General features: G+C 44.5%; 1 protein-coding gene across 2 annotated transcripts; it reads left to right on the top strand.

Moving 5' to 3' along the window:
* The first annotated feature begins 10,382 nt into the window (after positions 1-10,382).
* Positions 10,383-20,583, top strand: nmnat1 (nicotinamide nucleotide adenylyltransferase 1). Of its 2 annotated transcripts, none has more exons than XM_078557794.1 (5): positions 10,383-10,474; positions 12,418-12,545; positions 14,706-14,889; positions 16,253-16,371; positions 18,645-20,583. In XM_078557794.1, exons 2-5 carry the CDS (start codon positions 12,428-12,430, stop codon positions 19,031-19,033), a joined length of 810 nt encoding a protein of 269 aa, XP_078413920.1. In that variant the 5' UTR covers positions 10,383-10,474; positions 12,418-12,427; the 3' UTR covers positions 19,034-20,583. The 2 variants fall into 2 exon arrangements, with proteins under 2 accessions (XP_078413920.1, XP_078413919.1); XM_078557793.1 differs by lacking the exon at positions 10,383-10,474 and adding an exon at positions 11,842-12,326.
* Positions 20,584-24,149: the final 3,566 nt, after the last annotated feature.

Raw genomic sequence — 24,149 nt, 5'->3', positions numbered from 1 at the left:
TGGATTCCCCCGGGGATATGAAATAAACACAAATTCCCCAGGATTGGAAATGTACAAAAGAAAAGCAGCTGGGGAAAAATAAAAACACAACACAAATTAAAACCGGATCACTCAAACAAACTTGCAAAACAGTTTGTTTTATATTTAATTACCGGTTTAAAGACGTTACTCCTTTTCGTTGATATCATTTTAAATGGGAGGCGTTAACTAGATCGTTTTAAACGTCTGCAAATAAATAAATATTTAAAACAAAACACCAACCTGACTCCACACTCACGACCCGGGGAAATTCTGCGTTAAAGTTTGATGCAAGTTGCGAACCGACACTCCTGAGGGTCGCCTTCATTGTCTGCAGATTTTCTTGTAGAGGACGGTCACAGCCTCGGTGCTTTTGACCACCAAGAAATTAGCGACGAGGAGGAAGATGAGGAGAAAGAGAGCCAGAGACTGAGCGATCACTCTCACCATGTTGCCAGGCTGCGCTCGGTCTAAGTGAAGCTCCCTCTCTGATCCATCCCCTCAACAACTCTCATCCAGGCTTTAACTCTCTCTCTCTCTCTCTCAATAGGTAGGATCCTGCTTCTCCCTCCCTCCCTCCCTCCACCGTCATCTTTGTCCCTCAGCATCCTTGTTTACAAAGAATGATCCCAGGGATGAGGAACTTTCAGATAGATGGGGAGGAGCTGGGACTGCTCTCCTTGGAGAAGAGAAGGTGGAGGGGAGATTGGATCGAGGTGTTGAAAATCATGAAGGGTGGGGGTCTGGACAGAGTTCATAGGGAGAAACTGGCCCCACCGGTGGGAGGACTGGTGGGGGAACCTGATTTAAGGTGATTGGCAAAAGAAGCAATGGCGACGTGAGGAAAATCTTTTTCACGCAGCGAGTGGTTAAGGATTTGAAATGTGCTGCCTGAGAGTGTGGTGGAGGCAGGTTCAATCGAGGCTTTCAGGAGGGAGTTGGATTATTACCTGAAAAGAGTGTGTAGGGTTACAGGGAGAAGGCAGGGCTGGCACGAGGTACGTTGTTCACTCGGAGGGCTGACGCAGACTCAATGGGCTGAATGGCCTCCTTCTGTGCAGTAACAATTCTGTGAAATCCCTCCCTGCCTCCCTCTTCTCTATCCTTATAATCTCCTGCAGCCCCACAACCCAGATCTCCATGTTCCTCCAATTCTGGCCTCCTGTCTATCCTCAACTCCCAAAATTTCCCCACCATTATCTGGTCTTCAGCTGCCAAGGCCCTAACCTCTGGAATTCCCTCCCTAAACTGCTCCGCATCTCTACCTTTACACTGCTTGAGAATGTAGATACAGTGCAGACACGATGGGCCAAATGGCCTTCTTTTGTGCCGTAAACTTTCTATGCTTCTATGCAACAGAAAGACTTGCATTTATATAGCACCTTTCATGGCCACAGGATGTCTTTACAGCCAATGAAATACTTGTTGAAGTATAGCTACTGTTACAATGTAGGAAACACAGCAGCCAATTTGCACACAGCAAGCTCCCACAAACAGCAATTTGGCAATGACCAGTAATCTTTTTTTTGTGATTTTGATTGAGAGATAAATATTGGCTGGAAAATCGGGGAGAGCTCCCCCGCTCTCTTTTGAAACTGTGCCACAGGATCTTTTACATCTACCCGAGATATTGTTGAACAATATTTCAGTCATGTCTTCTAATATCTCCTGTTTTTGGCTCAGTGTCAATTTTTGTCATGCTCCTTGAAGTGTCTTTAGTCACTTTCCTATATTAAAAGACACTAGGCAGAATGACATAGAGTACACAGCTCAGAAACAGACATTTTGAACCAACCAGCCCATAGCCTTTATACTCCAGATGAGCCTTCCCCCACCCTTCCTCATCTAACTCTTAAATGCATCTATATATTATTCACTGCAACCACCCCCTGTGGTATCAAGTTCCACATTCTTTTCACTCTCTAGGTAAATAAGTTTCTTCTGAACTCCCTGTTTGATTTCTTGATGACTATTGAATATTGGTGACCTCTAGTTTTGTTCTTCCCTCACGAAGAAACACTTTAGCTCTGAAGAAGGGTCATACAGACTTGAAATGTTAACTCTGTGTCTTTTTTTGCCTTATTGACCTGTGTTGCAATTTTTCATGATTTGTATATTTGTATCCCCAGATTCCATTTAGATTCTTATTTTCCAGGTAATATGTGAGCTTATCTCACTTACCATAATTTAATACCTCACACTTACCTATGCTGAAATTCCTTTGTCAATTCACCAAATATAAGTGCACGTTGTTCTTGGGACTGGTATTGGTTTCATGTGCACTTCAGCTTGCACTGGAGTGCCCTCAGTATCTGAGCCATGGGAGTGTTATATGTGTGTGAGCCTTGGTGGTGAGGGCCAGCAGCTTATTAATCTCTGTGGAGGGGAGTGGGAGTTGTGGAGCAATCCTCATCTCAACCAATACCCATACAAACATACAAAATAGGAGCAGAAGTAGGCCATTCGGCCCCTCAAGCATGCCGCACCATTCATTAAGATCATGGCTGATCTGTTTGTGTTTCACTTTCCACATTCCCATCTACCCTGATAACCTTTGATTCCCTTGCCTAACAAGAATCTATCTACTTCTGCCTTAAAAATATTCAGTGACCCCCCTCCTCCACCACCTTCTGAGGCAGAGAGTTCCAAAGTCGCACAACCCTCAGAAAAAAAATTTCTCCTCATCTCGGTCCTAAAAGGGTGACCCCTAATTTTAAAACAGTGCCCCCTAGTTCTGGACTCGCCATCAAGAGGAAACATCCTTTCCACATCCACCTTGTCCATAGCGTTCAGGATCTTATATACTTCAATCAAATCACCCCCTCACTCTTCTAAACTCGAGTGGAAACAAGCCCAGTCTGGCTAACCTTTCCTCATAAGACAACCCACTCATTCCAGGTATCAATCTAGTAAACATTCTTTGAACTGCCTCCAATGCATTGACACCCTTACACCCAGCAAGGTTCATTGGATAATGATCAGGAATGAGAACTCCCTGTGATTCTCCCCTTCAGTCCAAACCAGTAGCAATATTTGCATTTGCTCAGATCAGCACAAATCAGCTATGCAAACTGGAACCTTTATAAAATTGTAGAATGTTCACAGCACAGAAGGAGGCCATTCGGCTCATTGTGTCAGTGTTGGCTCCCTGTAAAAGGTATTCAGCCAGTCCCACTCTCATGCCTTTTCCCCATAGCCCTGCAAATGTTCTTTCTCTAGATTATTACCCAATTCCCTTCTGAAAGACACCATTGAATTTGCCTCCTCCACACTCTCAGCCAGTGCACTCCATATCCTAACTATGGAGGGATTTGAAAAATGAGAATAAGAAATTTTAAATATCCAAGGCGTTCCCGGACTGGGAGCCAATATAGGTCGGCAGGGACAAGGGGGATGGACCAATGGGACCTGGTGCAAGTTGGGACATGGGCAGCAGAGCTTTGAGCTCAAGCTGCATTAGTTGAGTCTAGACACAACAAATACATGGACGAGGGTTTCAACAGATGACGAGCTGAGACATGGGTGGAGAAGGGTGAGAAAAGTTTTTGCTCATGTTGTCTCTGATTCTTTTGCTAATCACCTTAAAATGCTTGGTAGATAAGCTCCACTCTTGCCATTGCACTTACCAAATGAGTCATCAGGAATCTATGACGAAGGGTGTCTTGCCCTCTGTGCTGATAGATCACTCATTATGAATCTGACTTTCTCTTTCAAATCCCTTTATTCACTTTCCTATTGAGCTGCCCTCGATTTTCGTATTCTAATCCACTCTCTCATAAGCTCCAAGCCAGCGTTTCTCTCTTTGTCTCTGTCTCATTCCTGCAGCTTGACATGTTAGCGCTGACATGGCACTACGATAGGGGGAGCTCTTCCAAAAGGGTAAAGTTTTTAAACAAGGGTTTGACTGAAAACCATTTAAACGGCCAGAAGGTGACAGCAAAATATGACAGGGAATGCAAATGTTCTGGCATCAATTAAACAGCCTGGATCTCTCAAATCCACGTTTGATTTACTATAGCCCAGTGCTCCTTTAGATAAATTTTAAAAAAAACAAGATCAAGAAAATGGAAATTCATTTAAAATTATATCATTTACATTATAATAGATTGTTAGAGTACTTCAGTGAAGCATGTTCCTGCAGTTATTTGGTATTTATCCAGATCAAGCCATGTTATTATTAACCTTGGGCTGGTGTGTTGAAGCAAAGGGAACAGGTGAAAATGTAATTTCAGTTCATTAACCCTGAAAAAAATATAGTTTCTCTTTGTCAGCAGTGATCAAGTCGGTCATTGTTCTTACTCTCTGGTTAGTTTTCAATGTTATTAAATACATTAAATTATTATTAAATACATTAATTTGTTGCTGCTATCAGCTATCAGGGTAGCAGGGTTGTTTGAGACCTCCAAGGGGAGGGGAGTGGTTGTCCCTGCCCTTTTGTGAGTCGCCCCAGGCCAGGGTAAGGGCCCCATTCAGGGGAGATGATGGCATAGTGGTATTGTCCTGGGACTAGTAACCTAGAGACCCAGGGTTCTGATGATGCCACTTTCAAAAACAGTTCCTCTGACATGTCTTCCTTTTTCCTTAACCGAGGTTTTCCACCCACGGTGGTTGACAGGGCCCTCAACCGTGTCCAGCCATTCTCCCGCGCATCCGCCCTCACACCTTCCTCTCCCTCCCAGAACCATGATAGGATCCCCCTTGTCCTCACTTATCACCCCACCAGCCTTTGCATTCAAAGGATCATCCTCCACCATTTCCGCCAACTCCAGCATGATGCCACCACCAAACACATCTTCCCTTCATCCCTCCGTCGGCATTCCGCAGGGATTGTTCTATCCGGGACACCCTGGTCCACTCCTCCATCACCCCCTACACCTCAACCCCCTCCCACGGCACCTTCCCATGCAACCGCAGAAGGTGCAACACCTGCCCCTTTACTTCCCCCCTCCTCACCGTCCAAGGCCCCAAACACTCCTTTCAAGTGAAGCAGCATTTCACTTGCACTTCCCCCAATTTAGTCTACTGCATTCGCTGCTCCCAATGCACTCTCCTCTACATTGGAGAGACCAAATGCAGACTGGGTGACCGCTTTGCGGAACACCTTCAGTCTGTCCGCAAGCATGACCCAGACCTCCCTGTCGCTTGCCATTTCAACACACCACCCTGCTCTCATGCCCACATGTCTGTCCTTGGCCTGCTGCAATGTTCCAGTGAAGCTCAATGCAAACTGGAAGAACAGCACCTCACCTTCCAACTAGGCACTTTACAGCCTTCCAGACTTAATATTGAGTTCAACAACTTCAGATCATGAATTGTCTCCTCCATCCCCACCCCCTTTCCAATCCCCCCTTTTCCAATAATTTATAATTTAAAAAAAATATATATATTTTTTCTTTTCCCACCTATTTCAATTATTTTTAAATGTATTTCCAACCATTGTTTTATCTCTACCTTTTAGCCTATTTCGATCCCTTCCCCCCACCCAACCCCCACTAGGGCCATTTGTCACTTGCTCGTCCTGCTTTCTACTCTTAATGTCATCATTAGCACATTCCTCAGCTAATATCACCACCGTCAACACCTCTTTGGCCTTTTGTCTATGAGATCTTTGGCAATCTCATCTTTGCCTCCACCTATCACTGACCCTCTATCCAGCTCTGCCTGTCCCACCCCCCTCAACCAGCTTATATTACACCTCATTTCTATATTTCTTAGTTCTGATGAAGAGTCATATGGACTCAAAACGTTAACTGTATTCCTCTCCGCAGATGCTGCCAGACCTGCTGAGTTTTTCCAGCTATTTTTGTTTTGTTTCAGAGACCCAGGGCAATGCTCTGGGGACCTGGGTTTCGAATCCCACTATGGCAGATGGTGAAATCTGAATTCAATGAAAATCTGAACTTAAAAGTCTGATGATGACCACGAAACCACTGCTGATTGTCAGGAAAAAATCCATCTGGTTCACTAATGTCCTTTCGGAAAGGAAATCTGCCGTCCTTGCCTGGTCTGGCCTACATGTGACCCCAGACCCACAGCAGTGTGGCTGACTCTTAGTTAGGGATGGGCAATAAATGCTGGCCTGGCCACATCCCGTGAGTGAATAAAAAAACGATGCCCAGGGTTATGAGCCATGGCTAACAATGATAAGAGTGAATTTTCAGTGGTGATGTTGGAAGAGCTTGATGGACAATGGCTGCTTACAGGTGGAGGATCCTTTGGGAACAGGACTTGTGTTTTGTTTAAACAGGAAACCACCTCATGTATTCCCCCCCCTCCCCCCCTCCCCTCGTTATATTGCTCATTGAAATTGAAAACGGGAGGTTCCTCTGAGCAACAAGGTGCAAAACCACCAGGTGTGCAGGAATGAGCCTTTGGTCCTCGATTAAAGTAACGTGCAAAATACGTCACAATTAAGAAAACTAATTTAAATTATGTTCATTGCCCGTAATTATTGATGCCTATTTTAATAAACCAATCAAGAATTGCTCCAGCAACGGACATTTCCACATGGGCCCAATTCTTAAAAAGGCAAAATTAATATAATTTTAAGCCTAAATAACTAAGAACAAACCATAATTCTAAATCATATTGCATGTTTGTGGTTAGTTAACCCTGAGATATAAGCACTAGTTATTGTTACAATTTTGTTACTATTTTCACTATTAGGTTCTGTATAGAAATAGAACTGGGATTCAGAGATCATGTCCAAGTGGGAGGTGATGGCATAGTGATCCAGAGACCCAGGGTTAATGCTCTGGGGAGGGAGGGGGTGGGGTGAACCTGGGTTCAAATCGTGCCATTGCAGATGGTGGGATTTGTCTCTCATAAAAATCTGGATAAATAAAAGTCCCAATTGATTTGATGGTCAGAAAAAAAAAACCCCATCTGGTTCACTGATGTCCTTTAGGGCAGGAAATCTGCTGTCCTCACCCGGTCTGGACTATATGTGACTCCAGACCCACAGCAATGTGGTGGACTCTTTTTTTTAAAAAAAATAAATGCCCTCTGAACAAGGGTAGTTAGGGGCTGGGCAGTCAATGCTGGTCGAGCCCCACATCCCATGATCGAATTGGGGGGTGGGGGGAAGTCATTCAAGACTAAAAAGGGGGAAATTGTCAGCACTGAATGATTATTTCATGTTAATTTCTGGTGTTTTTGCAGCCGGTTCTGGGGGGAATTGTTCCGGCTGTAATACTTTGCGCCGCCTTTTGGTGTTCGGATGCTGTCCTTCAGTGAAAATCATGCTTAGCAGGAAGTGAAAGAGAAACACTTGGGGGAGCTTCTCAGCTTTTTTTTAACAGCAGCGTCTGGTCCGGAGATTGATGTGGGTAAGATTGTGACATTTTAATCAGCCCCTCTGCCAAACTTGGGAGGGAATAAAATAAAACCAAACCTCTTGCTCGTTTCGGAAGTGTCCGAATTTCAGCAGTGACCAATTTGTTTTTTTTTTAAAAGGCCGGCCGACTCAAACCTCTGGCTGACCCCCCGGAGTCTGTGGCTGAGACAGGGACTCACTCTCACCCAGCGCAGTGCCCTGAATGGCTGGTTGCGTTGCGCTGCGTGTCTTTCCTGGGCTGCTCCACACCCAGGGCAAAAGAGCCCAGAGCAAGAGCAATGCCCTTGGTCAGCAGCGTCTCACATTCTGCAATACAAAGAGATTAGAGCGGATTAAATCATATCTTTCTAAAGGGAATTGGTTAGACTGGTGAGGGTACAAATTAGAGGGCCATTGGGTGGGGGCGGGGGGGGGAAAGAGCAGGTGAAAATTGGATTGGTTCTTTCAAGAGCTGGCACAGGTCTGATGGGCCGAATACCACCCTTCCCCCCACCCCCCCCCCCCCCCACTAACTCTGCCTCTCTATGATTGTATCCTATTCTGGGAGAGTGGTGAAACTCAGTCCTTGTAATTAGTGGGCCCTTATCAGAAAAACAGGCAGGAAAAGTTCCCAGGTCGTTGTTTAAAAACAAAACCCACATTAGTGGAGTTTAGGGAAGGGAATATACTGTCCCCATTGTTCTGGCTGACACTAGAGCCCGGCCTCTCATTATAGGAGGGTGGGGGAGGCGGTGGTAGTGCCCTCTCAGGCCTAGCAAGCCATTCACTCAGAAACAGTCACTCAAGAAGACGTACAGGGCAGTTAGGAATGGGTGATAATTACAGCCTGGCCCAGATGCTGCCTTTGCGTCTCACACCATTTCGAGTAATTAACTCCAGTGTGCTGCCAACCTGGATTTGAGAAGGGATGACTGATGGCATTTAAAAACTATCTCAAAGCATTTAAAATGGATCAGGAAACGCATCACAGTTGCTTCTAATTGTGTTCTCTCTGGGCAGATTCATGGTCAGACAATGTAATTAAGGGACAAATTCATAGTTTTGTCAATTCCAGCGATGTAAATCCATTGGAGGTAGCAGTAACCTGTTTTGACAGCGATAGCCCATTAGGCTACCTCTAGATTTGTACTGAGGATGTCCTTTTTCACAAAAAAACAGATTGGCTAACTCTGTCCTGTTTACTGAGGGAGTGCTGCACTGTTGGAGGTGCCAACTTTTGATGAGATGTTAAACTGAGGCCTCATATGCTCCTTTGGGTAGAATAAAAGATCCTGTGGTGCAGTTGGAACAAGGGCAAAGGAGTTTTCCCTGGTGTCCTGGCTAGTATTTATTCCTCAGCTAACACTATTAAAACAGATTATCTGGTTATTATTGCATTGCTGTTTATGGGAGCTTGCTGTGTACAAATTGGCTGCCATTATAACACTGTCTACACTTGGTTGGCAGTAAAGTGCTTTGGGATGTCATGAGGTGGCGCTATATAAAAGCAAGTTTTTCTTTTTTTAAGTACATTTTTGAAAACCTATCAGTGTTTAATGGACTAGTGTTCACTTCCTGTTATGGAGATGCTGACTCACACTAGCTTTCGTTTCAGAGTGTGAGGAGCTCTACTCAAGTGAAGATTCTCCACAGTGAGTTTTGGAAGTATTTTTCACTGTAGCAGACTCACGTGGGCCTGTTCCTCTTTGTATGCATGTCATAGACTAGGGAGTTCTTTCCACAATATTTTTCATTCATTCGCACCTGGAGTACTGAGCACAGTTTTGGTCCCCTTACTTGAGGAAGGATGTAGTTGCATTGGAGGAGGTTCAGAGGAGGTTCACTAGATTGATTCCAGAGATGTGGGCCTTGGCTTATGAGGAGAGATTGAGCAGTTTAGGCCTATACTAGCTAGAGTTTAGAAGGATGAGAGGAGATCTAATTGAGGTATATAAGATGCTAAAGGGGATAGACAAAGTAGATGTGGAGCGGATATTTCCCCTTGTGGGGCATTCTAGAATGAGAGGCCATAGTTTTAGGCTAAGGGGTGGTAGATTTAAATCAGAGATGAGGAGGAATTACTTTTCTCAAAGGGTCGTGAATCTGTGGAATTCACTACCTCAGAGCGCAGTGGATGCCGGGACGCTGAATAAATTTAAGGAGGGGATAGACAGATTTTTAATTAGTAATGGGTTGAAAGGTTATGGGGAGAGGGCGGGAAATTGGAGTTGAGGCCGAAATGAGATCAGCCATGATCGTATTGAATGGTGGGGCAGGCTCGAGGGGCTGAATTGCCGAATCCTGCTCCTAGTTCTTATGTTCTCAGTGTAAAGGCCAACTTCCATAGGCAAGCCTGCACTTTCTTCTGATGCTCGTGCTTTTACAGACAGCTGCATGGCTCAATTGGAGAAGCTGGGGCTGTTCTCCTTGGAGAAGAGAAGGTTGAGAGGAGATTTGATAGAGGTGTTCAGCATCGTGAGGGGTCCAGACAGAACAGAGAGAGAGAAATTGTTCCCATTGGCAGATAGGTTGCGAACCACAGGACCCCGATTTCAGATGATTGGCAAAAGAAGCAACAGCAGGCATGAGGAAAATCTTGTTTACGCAGCACGTGATTAGAGTCTAGAATGCACTGCCTGAGAATGTGAAGAAGGCAGGTTCAATCAGAGCTTTTAAAAGAATTAGATAAATTCTCTGAAGCAAAAGAAAATGCAGGACAAGGCGGGGTGGTGGGGTTGATGGCAGGGGAGTGAGATTAGGTGAGTTTGTTTATCCAGAAATCTGGCATGGACACTATGGGCCGAATGACCTACTTCTGTACTGTAGCCATTCTATGACCCTAACTGGGATACTGTACCAGTGTGGAAATAATGAGCTCCTCTATCTGTTGAACTAAGCTCTGGGAATGGTGTGGGCAGAAACCAGTTCCTCTGTGCAGAAAACGCAGCACAGACTGGCTAGAAACTGAGAGGCTAAAGTTCAACATTGACCAGGATACTCAACAGCCAGTAGTGGATCATTGCCCCCCGATCTGATTTCCATTTGTATTGATTTTGAATGGGTTGTGTCACAAGCAGTTGACCCCATACCATCTGCTGTTGAAGTTGAATTTCATCCCGTGTGCATCAGATTTATTTAAGAGTAAGGCTATACAGAAGCAAAGCCGAATCAGCAGAAAAGCTTAAATAATACAAAAAACAAAATACTGCAAATGCTGGAAATCTGAAAAACAAAACAGAAGATGCTGGAAATACTCAGCAGGTCTGGCAGCATCTGTGGAGCGAGAGACAGAGCTTAACGTTTCAGTTAGACAACCCTTCATCAGTTCTGTCCTTGATCTGAAACATTAACTTGTTCTCTCTTTCCACAGATGCTGCCTGACCTGCTGGGTATTGCCAGCATTTTCTGCTCTACATAAATACTGTACTGAACTTTATGGCATCTATTCTCAAACAAGTGCTTAAAGAACTTGGAAGCTGTGCAGTAGAAAGTCATCATGAATCTGTCCTGAAAATTTGTTAGTGGAAAATAAACTTTGCAGAAACTAAACCCCTTTCAGCAAGCAGTCCCAGAAGCTACTTTCAAATTGAATCAGGCACTGCTACAAAAAAAAACAGCCTGGAGACTATACAATCCGAATCCGGTCTGTCACAGTTCCGTCTGGCCAGAATCGGCCGACCAGGCACACACACACCACACACACACAACGGGCGTTTGAATGAGGCAGATAGTGCCCACAGATGATGGAAACATTCCCAAGTGCCTTCAAGAGAAGGAGGGACAAAATTTGGAGGGTGGGTGATAGTGAAGAATTAGGGGGCCAGTAAATGTAATGAACGGAGAGGACCGAAGGTTGTTGCCGTCTTAATCTCTGGAAAAAAACAGAAGATGCACATAGCTAGCGTTACAGCGAAATAAGCGTGGAAACTGATTTTGTAACACTTGGAATCCTTTTCATATAGAAGTGGTTGGCGTTTCTGTGTACTTTTATCTCATGATATTCAAATTGCTTTTATTTGGTAGTTTCCACAGATCTCTCTCTCTCATCAAACACTTGAATGTATTTGGGGAAATTTGCTAACATTCCCTGTTCATGTTTGCTGCTGACAGCCTGTGTTAGGATAATGTTACTCATTTACTTTGACTGTCGGGCTGTGTGTTTGCACTGACACCGAGCTGATTAGGAAATGGACCCAACTGATGGAACTAGTGCTGCCCCAATGTGATGTGGTCCATCGTGCAACGCTAACCTAAAGATTGCTTAATACTGTTTAAAACGAAGGATTTTAGAACACTCGTGCTTGGGATTTGAGTTCTGACGAAAGGTCATCGATCTGAAACGCTAATCCTGCTTACCTTTCCACAAATAATACCTAACCTGCTGCGTATTTCCAACGTTTTCTGGTTATATTTCAGATTTCCAGCATTCACAGTATTTTGCCTCTTGACATTTAAAACAGCAAACGGGTTTATACTGGTAATTGTACTCTGGGGGAGGGTGGGTGGGGTGGTAAATGCCACACTACCAGATGTTGCAATCCAACGGGAAAGTTCAATGAAGTTTTGCAGCCTTTCCAAAGGTGTGGATAAGTGGTCAAGAGCAATTAAAAGGGTCAGTTCCTAATTCTCCCTGCCCCCTCTCACCCCCAAAATTGAGCAAAGGTACCACTTCTTGCCAGACAGATCGGAAGGTCCCGAGTTTGATTCTTGGGCTGCAAAGATCTTGAACAAGGGTGAGACTGGGGCACAGCAGGACAACCTCCAGGAAGGGAAAACAAAACATAACACTCAAGCATTCTGCTCCCGATTGTTAGGCAGTGAGGAGGCTCTGAAGGTTTGACGTTGGTTAAGGGTAGGATTGGTCTTCACTGACATGCCTTCCTTAGTTGAATAGCCAGGTCACGCTTATTATTTGGTCTTGCCCTCGAAGGCTGGCCACTTGAGCTGCCAGTCTCTGCGGAATGCTAATTTAGTGCAAGTCTGCTCCCTCAGGGTAAGAGGACAAGTTTCCTTGTACCTTTATTCTCTAGAAGATTTGATAAGACTTTCTGTCTTTTTTTAAAACTCTGCCCTGCGTTTCACAGTGAACCTACGATGGAGAAACCTGACAGCCAGACGGAGGTGGTGTTGCTGGCATGTGGATCATTCAATCCCATCACTAACATGCACCTGCGGATGTTTGAATTAGCTCGGGATCATCTTCAGGAAACAGGTTTGTTTTGGTTTTTTTTGCTTTTCAATCTCATGGACCCTTAAAGATGCTTCTTTGAATCAATGTCCATTGCCGTCAGTGTGATAAGAAATTGTACCCTTTCAATCTTAGTGTTATTCTGATTTAGATGGCTTTGCGGTCTCATTTCATCCCTTTTTTCTCACTCTCTTTCCTTGTATCTGATTCATTCTGTCTTTCCTATTTCCCGGTTTCCCCTTTCCTTCTTCTCTTATCTTTTTTTATCATTTCTTCTATCCATCTGGGTTGTACCACACCACATGGACTGCAGTGGTTCGAGAAGGCAGCTCACCACCCACTTCTCGAGGGCAACTAGGGATGGCCAATAAATGCTGATCTAGCCAGCGATACCCACATCCCATAAACAACAAAAAAACTTGTCTCTCTCTCTTTGCCTTTCATTTCCCCACACATTCTCTGTGTGTCTCTCTCTCTGCCTGTCCCTCTCTCTCCCTCTCTGCCTGTCCCTTTCTCTCCCTCTCTGCCTGTCCCTCTCTCTCCCTCTCTGCCTGTCCCTCTCTCTCCCTCTCTGCCTATCCCTCTCTCTCCCTCTCTGCCTATCCCTCTCTCTCCCTCTCTGCCTGTCCCTCTCTCTCCCTCTCTGCCTATCCCTCTCTCTCCCTCTCTGCCTGTCCCTCTCTCTCCCTCTCTGCCTGTCCCTCTCTCTCCCTCTCTGCCTGTCGCGCTCTCTCTCGCTCTGCCTGCCTGCCTCGCGCTCGCTCTCACTCTGCCTGCCTGTCTCGCGCTCGCTCTATCTGTGTCTCCGTCTCTCTGTCTGTGTCTGTCTCTGTCTGTCATACATGGGAACAGGAGGAGACCATTTAGCCCCTCGAGCCTGTTCTGCCATTCAATGCGATTATGCTGATCTGCAACCGAACTCCTTTGCCTCATGTTTCCCTCTTGATAACAAAAATCTATTAGTTTTGGATTTAAATTTATAATCGACCCAGTATCAATTGCGCTTTGCAGAAGAGAATTCCAAACTTGTACCACCTTTTGTATGTAGAAATGTTTCCTAATTGCACTCCTCTCTCAATCCGTTTCTCTCAGTTTTTATGCAGTGCGCACAAAGTTAGTTCGAATTAAATAATTGGTTCTCTAGAATCATTGTTCAGTGGTGGAGAAGTGCAGGGGAAGGCTCCCAACTGAGATTAAGAAGCTGCGTATGTTCAGTTCTCGTCTCTAATTTCTTCCAGTCCTGATGAAAGCTCGTTGACTGTGACGTTAATCCTGTTTCTCCCTCCACAGACCCTACCCTGTGTTTCCAGCATTTTCTACCTTTCTTTAAAATTTCAGCATCTTGCCTGGTTGTGTCGTTTCTCAATCACTGTCTGTACTTTTGTCGACCAGTTCACAGGTGGTCCTTGGGATCCTGCTGGGCCCTGTGATGTCCCATAGTTTAATTGGACCGGTTATAATGCCCGAAGCTCCTGTTATTGGCAGTGATGCAGTACTTCCTCCGCTGCATCTGGCTTGCTGTCTGCTGCAGCGCTCCACAATGCAGGATTACACTTCTGGCAACGGCAACATCGCAATTTTCCTAATCTGCTGACCTGAGTGTGTGGGTAACAGCAACTCATTGAAGGGAAGGAGGTGCTTGCAGTTTTCAAAACGCCGCCCCTGTCCTGCCTGGTGATTTCTCCATCAATGTTGTGTTCCCAGTGGGAGGGGAAGGGGAGTTTGGACCGTGAGACCACCTACGCTGTGCAACCGGAGCTGGGTGTTATCCTGGTTTAACATAATGTGCAGGAAGTTGCTTCAGCCATTTTAATTGTATATAAATGAACAAAGTGCATTCTGTCACCTGCTTTATTTGCGCATGGGATGTGAGCATTGCTGACAAGGCCAGCATTTATTGCCCATCCTTAACTGCCCCTTGAGAAGGTGGTGAGCTGCCTTCTTACTGTCCATGCGGTGTAGGTACACCCACCGTGCTGTTACGGAGGGAGTTCCAGGATTTTGACCCAGTGATAGCGAAGGAACGGCTGATATATTTCCAAGTCAGAATGGCGTGTGGATTGGAGGGGAACTTGTAGGTGGTGGTGTTCCCATGTATCTGCTGCCCTTGTCCTTCTGGATGGTAGAGGTGACCAGTTTGGAAGGTGCTGTCGAAATTCCATAAAACTCTATTATCTCTTCCAGGGAAGTACACAGTGATAAAGGGCATTATATCTCCAGTGGGTGATGGATACAAGAAGAAGGGCCTAATAGAAGCAAAGCATCGCCTGGCCATGGTGAAAAAGGCCACAGAGAGCTCTGAGTGGGTGACAGTGAGTTCTTGGGAAAGTCAGCAAGAACAGTGGGTGGAGACTGCGAAAGTCCTCAGGTGAGTCAAGCCATGGAAAACTCTGACAATCCTTTCATCAAAACCATTCTCTTTAAGATGAGTGCTTCTCTGGGTCTCTGCCCTTCTTAGTCAGTCATCTCACTGCATCTTGCAGCAGTTAGGATTCTCTCACATTGCTATATGGTTTTGTGGTTTTAAACGACACAACATATTTCTACCAGAGAGGACTGAATCGAAATATTATTGATATCTCATTAACGGCCATTAATTGCTGGCAAGCTTTTTGACTGCAGTGGGCATCGCACGTAAGCTTGGATCTGTCCTGACCTGTTATCTATGTACAGGTACATTTTGGTAGTGTTGTGACAGAGCAGTTGGTAAAGCTGAGTTATTTAAAAATCCCAGAGGGAAACTTTAAACAACTGTCATAACCTATATTTTTATTTTTGAATGTTTTGAGATGCAGCTCTAAATTCAGGAATCAGACCACCAGTTCGCGAGAGGTTTTTATATTAAACTAAATGAGACCTTAATTTACAACAAGGTATTAAACACATACACATGGCTACAAATTACTACTATCATAACTTTTTAACAAATTCCCAAACTAGTCTCCTAAGGCAACAACAACCCGTAGACTTTAAGCAGACACCAGGCAAAGTATTTTTGCTGTACAAATTCAAAATGAGGTTCCTTTCACTTTGGTTCCTTTGCAGACAGTTGTAGGCTTACAGCAGCTTTGATGTTACTTGCCTCTGCCCTGCACACACAGAACTGCTTTCTGTTATACCCGGCACTTCTCTTTGGATGTAAAATCTCATTGTATCATCAGGCCCTTTGAACTCCTTCCATAGTACCAACTTTATTAGTAATATAAACATATTGCTTGGTGTTTCCTAGCTAGGTGCCAGATATTACTCCCACTCTTGAATGCTCTATTCAACAAAATGCAAATGCACTCTAACTTACTGTTTACATCTCAAAACTACTATACATCAAAGCACCCAGACTAGCTGACTTTGATCCAATTAAAACACACACCCCCCCACACACTCCCCACAAACACACAGACTAAACCTCTATTTTAAAATAATAATTCCCTGTAACATTATATAGCTTCATGACAGTAGTGATCAGGATTGGAAGCTGACTTATTCCCCTCCCCTCCTGGGCACAGTAGGGCCATCTGCAGGCCCTACAACCGCTGCTCCCAATCCTAACACATAATCATCTCGTGACTGGAGGCAACTCCACGTGGTAAATAATAACCCAACATTTCTGGCACGGAAGACAGAAAGCCCTTTGGAGAATACCTTGCAAAACCTGACTTTGTGTTGAGCTGAGGAGAGCAGCCATTTTTGAATAGAAAACTGATGATGTCTCTCACGTTACACTTAATCAGATATCACTATGAGAATTTGGAGAACCTCAGTAACAATGAGATGAAGAGCACGGCACAACGCAGGAGGAGTAAGAAAAGGAAGATAGAAGAAAAGGATGACAGTTCACTCGAAGCAAAAGGTGCAGAAGGAGCAGTGGGCACAAACCGTGTGGGCTAAATTTAAATTTATATGAAGTAAATGTGGTGCAAGGAATGAATTTTTTTTAAATGCCTGGTATTCCAGCTTGTTTAATGGCATATACTCCAAAACAGTGCGCCGCTGAGCTTAATATTATCCTCCAGTACTCTCCTAGCAGCAGAAGACGCAGGGTAGAAGTTTTGTTCTGCAGGGAAGGTGGAAGAGGAGTCGGTGAGCCGGCAATTTCCCGACACTGGTTGTGTATCGGTTTCACCTCCGAGCCTTTTTAGAACGAGCAGGTTCAGGTGGGAAATGGCTTCTCAGCCGCAAGTAGTGAGGATCCAATTAGACATGTTAAAGAGCCCATTATAGCCCCCCTCCCAATGCCAACTGGAACTTTCTAGGTGGTAGTTGGGCCTCCCTCTCCCACCCCCTAACTGTGGCCGGTACCCAGCTGGGAGGTTTGCAGGCGGCTTCCCAGCTTCAGACTGGGGGGGGCCAGCGTTCCGGTTGGCTTTTTAAAAACCCCACCCTAGCAGCTTTGATTTATAAACGGTCACAGCTATGACCACAGGCTGTCCTGTACTAACTGTGACCAGGTTGTATTGTGGAAATTTTGTAAGCTTTGAAAGGTTTCTTCCATCTTGAGGCTCCCGCTCTTTCACCCACATCAGCAACACCCAGCTCTGCCGCTGGGGCTGCCAAATTTCTCAGGGCTTGTTAGGCAGAATTCAACCTCCTTCCCTGAGACCCCGGGTCGATCTGGCTTTCGCGTGGGGCCAGCTGCCCTCTTAACTACGGCTCAGACCAGGACTCAGGTCAAGACAAATAACTCAGGACGTCCGTTGTTTGGATTCTCAAACAAGACGGTTTACTCAAGCTTGTACAAGCATATGTAGGGAGAGCAGCCTCTTAGTCCATCAAGGGGCGCTCTGCTGTAATTACAAAGTCTCGTAACTTATATACTTTATCTTATCACAATACATTTGAGTTACATTTGAATATATCCACTCGGTAACCGACACACAGGTGCCATGTTAAAACTATCCTATTGAGTACGTAAACATGCGGTTCTGCTAACCAATTATTCTAAAGGGTGTATACATAATTATATTATCCAATCAAAATTAAAACACGTACGCAAGACCTTGGTTCTCACAACTCAAGACTGCTGGTGTTTCATCAAAGACCCCTCTGTCCATTGTATGTTTTCCCATATCTAAGCTAAAACCATCTGCCCCCGTCCCTATCTGAGAGAGGAATATACCTAAACTCACTTTATGTTATGGTTTATCTCCAGTCCAGATCTCAAGGCATCAACGCACCATTTTACCACTTGAATGGTTCCGCCTGTGCCCAGATATTAGCTCACCTCTTGAAACTTTGTAAATCACACACAACTCAAAGCTCCTTTGTGGGCAATGTCCATCTGCTTACCCTCAGCAGTCCATATGTTCAGCATCCATGTCTACCTGGAGATTTTAGGGTTTTTCAGTAAATTCCCTAGTGTTCTCTTTTAGCATTTTTAATTTTCCCCCAGCAGGGCTGGAGGGCACCGTCAGCCTCAGGAGCCGGCCCACCGTTCTTAATTGGACAGTAAGGAAGCTCCCTGGCACTGTTGGCCATCTCTTCAACAGTTGCATCAGGGGGCCTGATGCTGACATGATGTGAGATTGGGACCAAGAAATTCTCCTGACATCAGGGGCCCGGTCGCAGGGTAAAATCCCACCCACCTTATCTGAATCAGGAATTCTGGAAAACTTTTTATTTCTCTACGTTTCGCTCTATAAACCCAGGGATTGGAAGGTTGATTAAAGAGTTGACAGAAGGTTCACGTTAGATTAAAGCAAAGTGCTACGGATGCTGGAAGTCTGAAACAAAAACAGAAAACAGGTAGCTGTGAGGAAGAGTCACAGGGACTCGAAACGTTAACTCTGTTTCTCTCTCCACAGATGCTGTCAGACCTGCTGAGTTTTTTCCAGCATTTTCTGTTTTGGTTCATGCTAGATTCCTGGTCAGCCAGTGGGGACAGTATCGATGGTGCAATTCCTAAGCATTACACCCAAGGATTTATTTATAAACTGTACTACCTCGAGCTAGCGGTGAGAAGGAAGACTTGGTTTTCCACTATTGGGATAACAGCCTCAGGGGATTGCTTAAAAAATATATATATATTTTTTGTTTTCTTATAAATTGATCTCAAGACCCAATGTTTGAACGAAAATAATCTAATGGCCGCCTACATGTAAAGGGTTTTTGCTGTTTCTTCTCCAGATGTTCCTGAGTTAATGCTCCTCTGTGGGGCTGATGTGGTGGAGTCTTTCAACACTCCAAACCTGTGGAAAAAGGAAGACATCGAAGAGATTGTGGGAAAATTTGGCATCGTGTGCATCAGCCGACTCGGAAGCAACGTCGGAAAATTTGTTTATGAGTCTGACATCATCTGGAAGTTCAAGAGAAATGTTCACCTGGTGACGGAATGGATTACCAACGACGTCTCAGCCACAAAGGTGCGGCGAGCTTTGCGAAGGGGACAGAGTGTTAAATATGTGATACCTGACTCAGTCATTGAATACATTCAAAAGCACAGTCTATACGACCCATGTAGTGAAGACAAGAACGCTAATGTTACTTTAGCACCTTTGCAACGTTACTCAAAATGATCAGCTGGGAGCCCGTCACAGTGTTAGACCGGACTAGATTCTCTTTCAGCTGATCGCGCACATTCTCTTAAATGAGTTTCTTGTCGGGTTTTATATATTTGGCAGTTTGATATTTTTCCAATGCCCTCAGCACCCATATCAGGTTGGATATGACAGGTGATGAGGAGTTTGACTAAACAATGAGTCTTAAGGCAAGTCCTAAAAATGAATGCTAGAACATGTACCTGTATTGTTTTATGTCCAACTTTTAATTAAGGTGCTGTCCAAATTATATGCCTCAAGGCCCTTGTCAGAGAGAACTCTCTATTGCATTGTAATTGGTGCACCAACTGACTGTTAAATTACATTTTTTCTTTTGGAGCCTCCTAATACAACTCACTCCTTTCAAGTCCTTAATACATCTGATGACAAACTGATGCCACAGTACAGATTGCTGAACAAGTCTACTTGTTACATTCTGCCCACCAGAGACCATTACCTTTATCCATACGCTCTGTCTCCACCATCCCAACCAATTACCAACCCGTTTCACATTGTTTCCTCCAACTTTGGGCACTTTCAGTTTTGCTAATGACCTCTCCTCCTCCTAAAGAGCAGGCTCTCCTCCTCAGGGTAGGAGCTTGGTGAACAAGACCCCTATCTCCCTGACTTAAGGTGTGAGGATTCACGGAGAGGCTTGCTGAAGCATGTCTTTCGCTCTCTAAAGTTAGTCATCTAGATCATCACTGGTGAAGTTTAGAATAAGTTCAGGATGGAGCCTTGCACACCTCCAGCTTAGTTGCTGAAATATCTTTTTCCAAGCCTTGCCAAAGTTGGGGTTTGTCTGGATCTCAGTGGTGAGGAGACATTGTGTGCTGGACTATCCCCAGTGCTCTCACCTATAACACATCTGGGAAAGGTGCAGTGGTCTCCAAACCAGAACTGAGACAGATGTTTGTCCAGATTTACCACTAGTGGATCCAAAAGAAAAATTGTGAATAAAACTAATCTCACCCCCTAATGTTTTTATTACCAAACTGCCTGAGAAAGTGGAGATAAAGTACACCCAATGCTCTGTCATTTTCATTTTAGATGTTCTGCATGAAGCATTATCAGAATGAAGATTTGTGTAAAACTTGTTGAGATTCGGGCTGCTTCACAGTGATCTAAAGAAATGTGGCACTTTTTGAGTGTTGGCCCTGGGGTTTGAAACTCCCCTGCTGGTCACCGCCAATTGAACTTGGGGAGTGCTTGTGATAAACCTAGCTGAAGAGCTGGACAGAATGCCGTGGCGATGTCGGAGTACCTTGCCATTGAGACGTTCAGCTAAACAGAAAGGAAGAGCCTCCCCAGGATAGACTTATGCCACTTCCAACTTTTAATGGCACAGGGGAACTGGCCAAGAGCCAAGCAACCTGCTTGAGGTGGATGGCCCAGAGAGTCCCCTCACAAAATTCAGTAAATAATATTGCCCGTAAGGGATTCAGTTTGTTGGCTGCTTATCAGGTGCATGGGCCGGTCTTCCAACTTGTGTGACTCTGAATTAGTCTGAATAAAAACAAATTATTGGTGCAATTTTGTGTTTTAGCAAACAACGAGTAATAAGGGCCTACAACCTTGTACAAGTTTTATTTGGTTTTATTAGAAAAAAATAAAGAAATGAAAATGAATAGCCATTTGGTAGTACAAGACTTGAGTATGGCTTGAAAAAAGACACGCGTTGTCGAAGCTTTTCATGTTGCACTCATCAGGACAATCCGCAAGAATGCCAAATTGTAAAGGGAACAACAATTTATACTGCATGAGAAGAGAGTGCAGATTGGTTGGAGCTATACAGCGAGCAATGGATCTTATCAGGGTCACCATTATCTTGCAGGATGGCTTTGAACCAACCCTTTCTCAGCATCAAGCTTGCAAGGTGAGCAAATGGCTTGGGCCCTATTTATGAGGCCAACCTTGTAGCAAGTGGAACTGTAAGAATCCCAACACGTATATTGACCAGTGAAGGTAGGCTTGTGGTAGACGGTAGTAGAGAACCCATTGGCAAATTTCTCAACTAGCACATCGAGGAGAGGGAGCTCATTTGACTGCTCCACTTCCAAGGTGAATTTGAGCACAGGATGGAACCCATTAAGGTGTGTAAGGAAATTCTTACATACAGCTGTGGATTCAAATACAGCAAGCGTATCATCCACACATCAGAAATATGCAAGGGGTAGGTGGTTAGGTGCCATTCCATCGAAGACGCATTTCTTGTGGAACCCAACAAAGATGTTTGTGAGAGCTGGGCCCAGAGAGGATCCCATGGCAACACCATCTATTTGGGCATACATGGTGTCATTAAAACTGAACTCAGCTGCGTGAGTTTGTGTTGTAAGGTCGGAGGTGCTGTCCTTTGCATGAGATGTCAAACTGAAGGCCCCATCTTCTGTCAGTAGTTCAGGTAAATGTTACAAATCCCATGGCACCCCATGAAGAGTAGGGAGTTCTCCCATGTCCATGTGCTGGGGTCAAAGTTTATCTCAATCAACAACACCCCAAACTGCTTATTGATCTCATTATTGTCTATTGGAATCTTGTTGATTGCAGACAGGCTGTGTTTATCTATACAGCAGTTACTTTGGAACACTGTAACCACGATTCTCTACCCTACATGAATGGAACTTGTCATGCAAGAATTGGTCTTCATTTCACATTCTAACTGCTGGAGCTAACTTTCTTTGAAAAGTTTCTTTGAAAAAAGGTTTGAAAGGTATAAAGGTTCTAAAGCACACATCACATTGCTAAAATCTAGCTAGCTGCATGGGAACCAAATGAGAAAGAAATGCATATCACCATTAACCCAACTTTTTCCCTCTTTACTAGATGGCTTTAGCTAATTCTTTACCAAATACACTGCAGTAGATATAATTCAACAAGTATTCTTCATTTTTTGTATTCTTTCATGGGATGTGGGCTTCGCTGGCTGGGCCAGTGTTTATTGCTTGTCCCTAGTTGCCCTTGAGAAGGTAGTGGTGAGCTGCCTTCTTGAACCGCTGCAGTCCATGTGTGGTGTAGGTTACACCCACAGTGCTGTTAGGGAGGGAGTTCCAGGATCTTGACCCAGCGACAGTGAAGGAACGGCAATATATTTCCAAGTCAAGATGGTGAGTGGCTTGGAGGGGAACTTTCAGTGGTGGTGTTCCCATGCGTCTGCTGCCCTGTCCTAGATGGTAGCGGTCATGAGTTTGGAAAGCACTGTCGAAGGAGGCTTGATGAATTCCGGCAGTGCATTTTGTAGATGATGCACACTGCTGCTAGTCTGCATCAGTGGTGGAGGGAGTGAATATTTATGGATGTATTGCCAATCAAGTGGGCTGCTTTGTCCTGGATGGTGTTGAGCTTCTTGAGTGTTGTGGGAGCTGCACTCATCCAGGCAAGTGAGGAGTATTCCATCACACTCCTAACTTGTGCCTTGTAGATGGTGGGCAGGCTTTGGTGAGTCAGGAGGTGAGTTACTCACTGTAGAAATCATAGTAGATGCTCCATTTCTAACCTGGGTTACAGTGATTATTTTTTCATTCCTAAAGATAATAATCCAATCTCTCCTTTGGTGAAGTAGGTGTTGCTTGGTAAGCCAAGACACTGTGTTGGTGTGCTGTTCAACCAGAGTGAGCATCACAGCTGGGTCCAATCCTGTCCTCATTAAAGATCATAAATGTTTACTTTCAAGCATGAACCATGGACAGTGATTAAGGGATTCAAACTTGGCTGATTTTATTTAATACATTCATACAAATGTTAGGTTATTTTGGTCCAATATCTATTTGGTGAGGAAATTATGCATTGCCCTTATATTTATTTCCGGTGCGTTTGTCATCTGGTAGCCAGCAGCACAAACTATTATCTCAAACAGCTATAAACGTGCTCCAGTAGCAAGGTCATATTGATGTTTTTAAGTAATGAAGAGACAGAATAGAGTAGGTGAATGTTCTTGTCCAGGTATTTGAACAGGAGAGTGTGGCAAACCCCACGAGTATCTTGAACATGTAGAGTATTCAGTTCAGTACTGAAGGTTAGCGCTACATTCTTGGAAGTGCTGTCTTTTGGATGAGATATTAAACCAAAGCCCCTTCTCTCCAGCCAGGGCGATTTGGAAGATTCCAAGGCAGCATTAAAAAGAACAGCAGGGATAAAAACAAAGCGATGGAAAAACTCAGCCGTTCCAGCGGCATCTGTGGAGGGAGAAACAGAGCTAACGTTTCACATCAGTCAGAACTTTTTTAATCGGTTCTGATTAAAGGCCGTTGCCCTGAAATGTTAACTCTGTTTCTCTCTCCACAGATGCTGCCAGACCTGCTGTGTACTTCCAGAACTTTCTGTTTTTATTTCAGATTTCAAGCATCTATAGTATTTTGTTTTTGTATTAAAGAACAGCATAGTAACATATGAAATAGGAGAAGTAGGCCATTCGGCCCCTCAAGTCTGCTCTGCCATTCAATAAGATCATGGCTGATCTGTTTGTGTTTTGAATTCCACATTCCCACTTACCCTGATAACCTCTGATTCCCTTCCTAACAAGAATCTATCTACCTCTACCTTAAAAATACTCAGTGACCCCCATCTCCACTGCCTTCTGAGACAGAGAATTCCAAAGTTGTACAACCCTCAGAGAAAAAATTTCTCCTCATCTCCGACCTGCAAGGGCATCCCCTAATTTTAAAACCGTGCCCCCATGGTTCTGGACTCCCCCACAAGAGGAAACATCCTTTCCACGTCCACCTTATCAAAACCATTCAGGATCTTATATACTTCAATCAAATCAACCCCTCACTCTTCTAAACTCCAGTGGAGACAAGCCCAGCCTGTCCAACCTCTTCTCATAAGGACAACCCACTCATTCCAGGTATTAATTAGTAAACCTTCTCTGAACCACCTCCCAACACATTCATGTCCTTAAATAAGGAGACCAAACTGCAGTACTCGAGATGTAACCTCAGCAATGTCCTGTATAACTGAAGCAGAACATCCTTACTTTTATGTTTAATTCCTCTCGCAATGAAGGATAGCATTCTATTAGCCTCCTTGATTATTTGCTGGGACATGATCGACATTCCTTACTCAATCGGCATCACCAGAAGCAGATTATGTGGTTCTT

The sequence above is a fragment of the Cetorhinus maximus genome, chromosome 15 (assembly GCF_964194155.1).
Source record: "Cetorhinus maximus chromosome 15, sCetMax3.hap1.1, whole genome shotgun sequence".
Lineage (NCBI taxonomy): Eukaryota > Metazoa > Chordata > Chondrichthyes > Lamniformes > Cetorhinidae > Cetorhinus > Cetorhinus maximus.
This window is presented reverse-complemented; position numbering and strand designations above follow the sequence as displayed.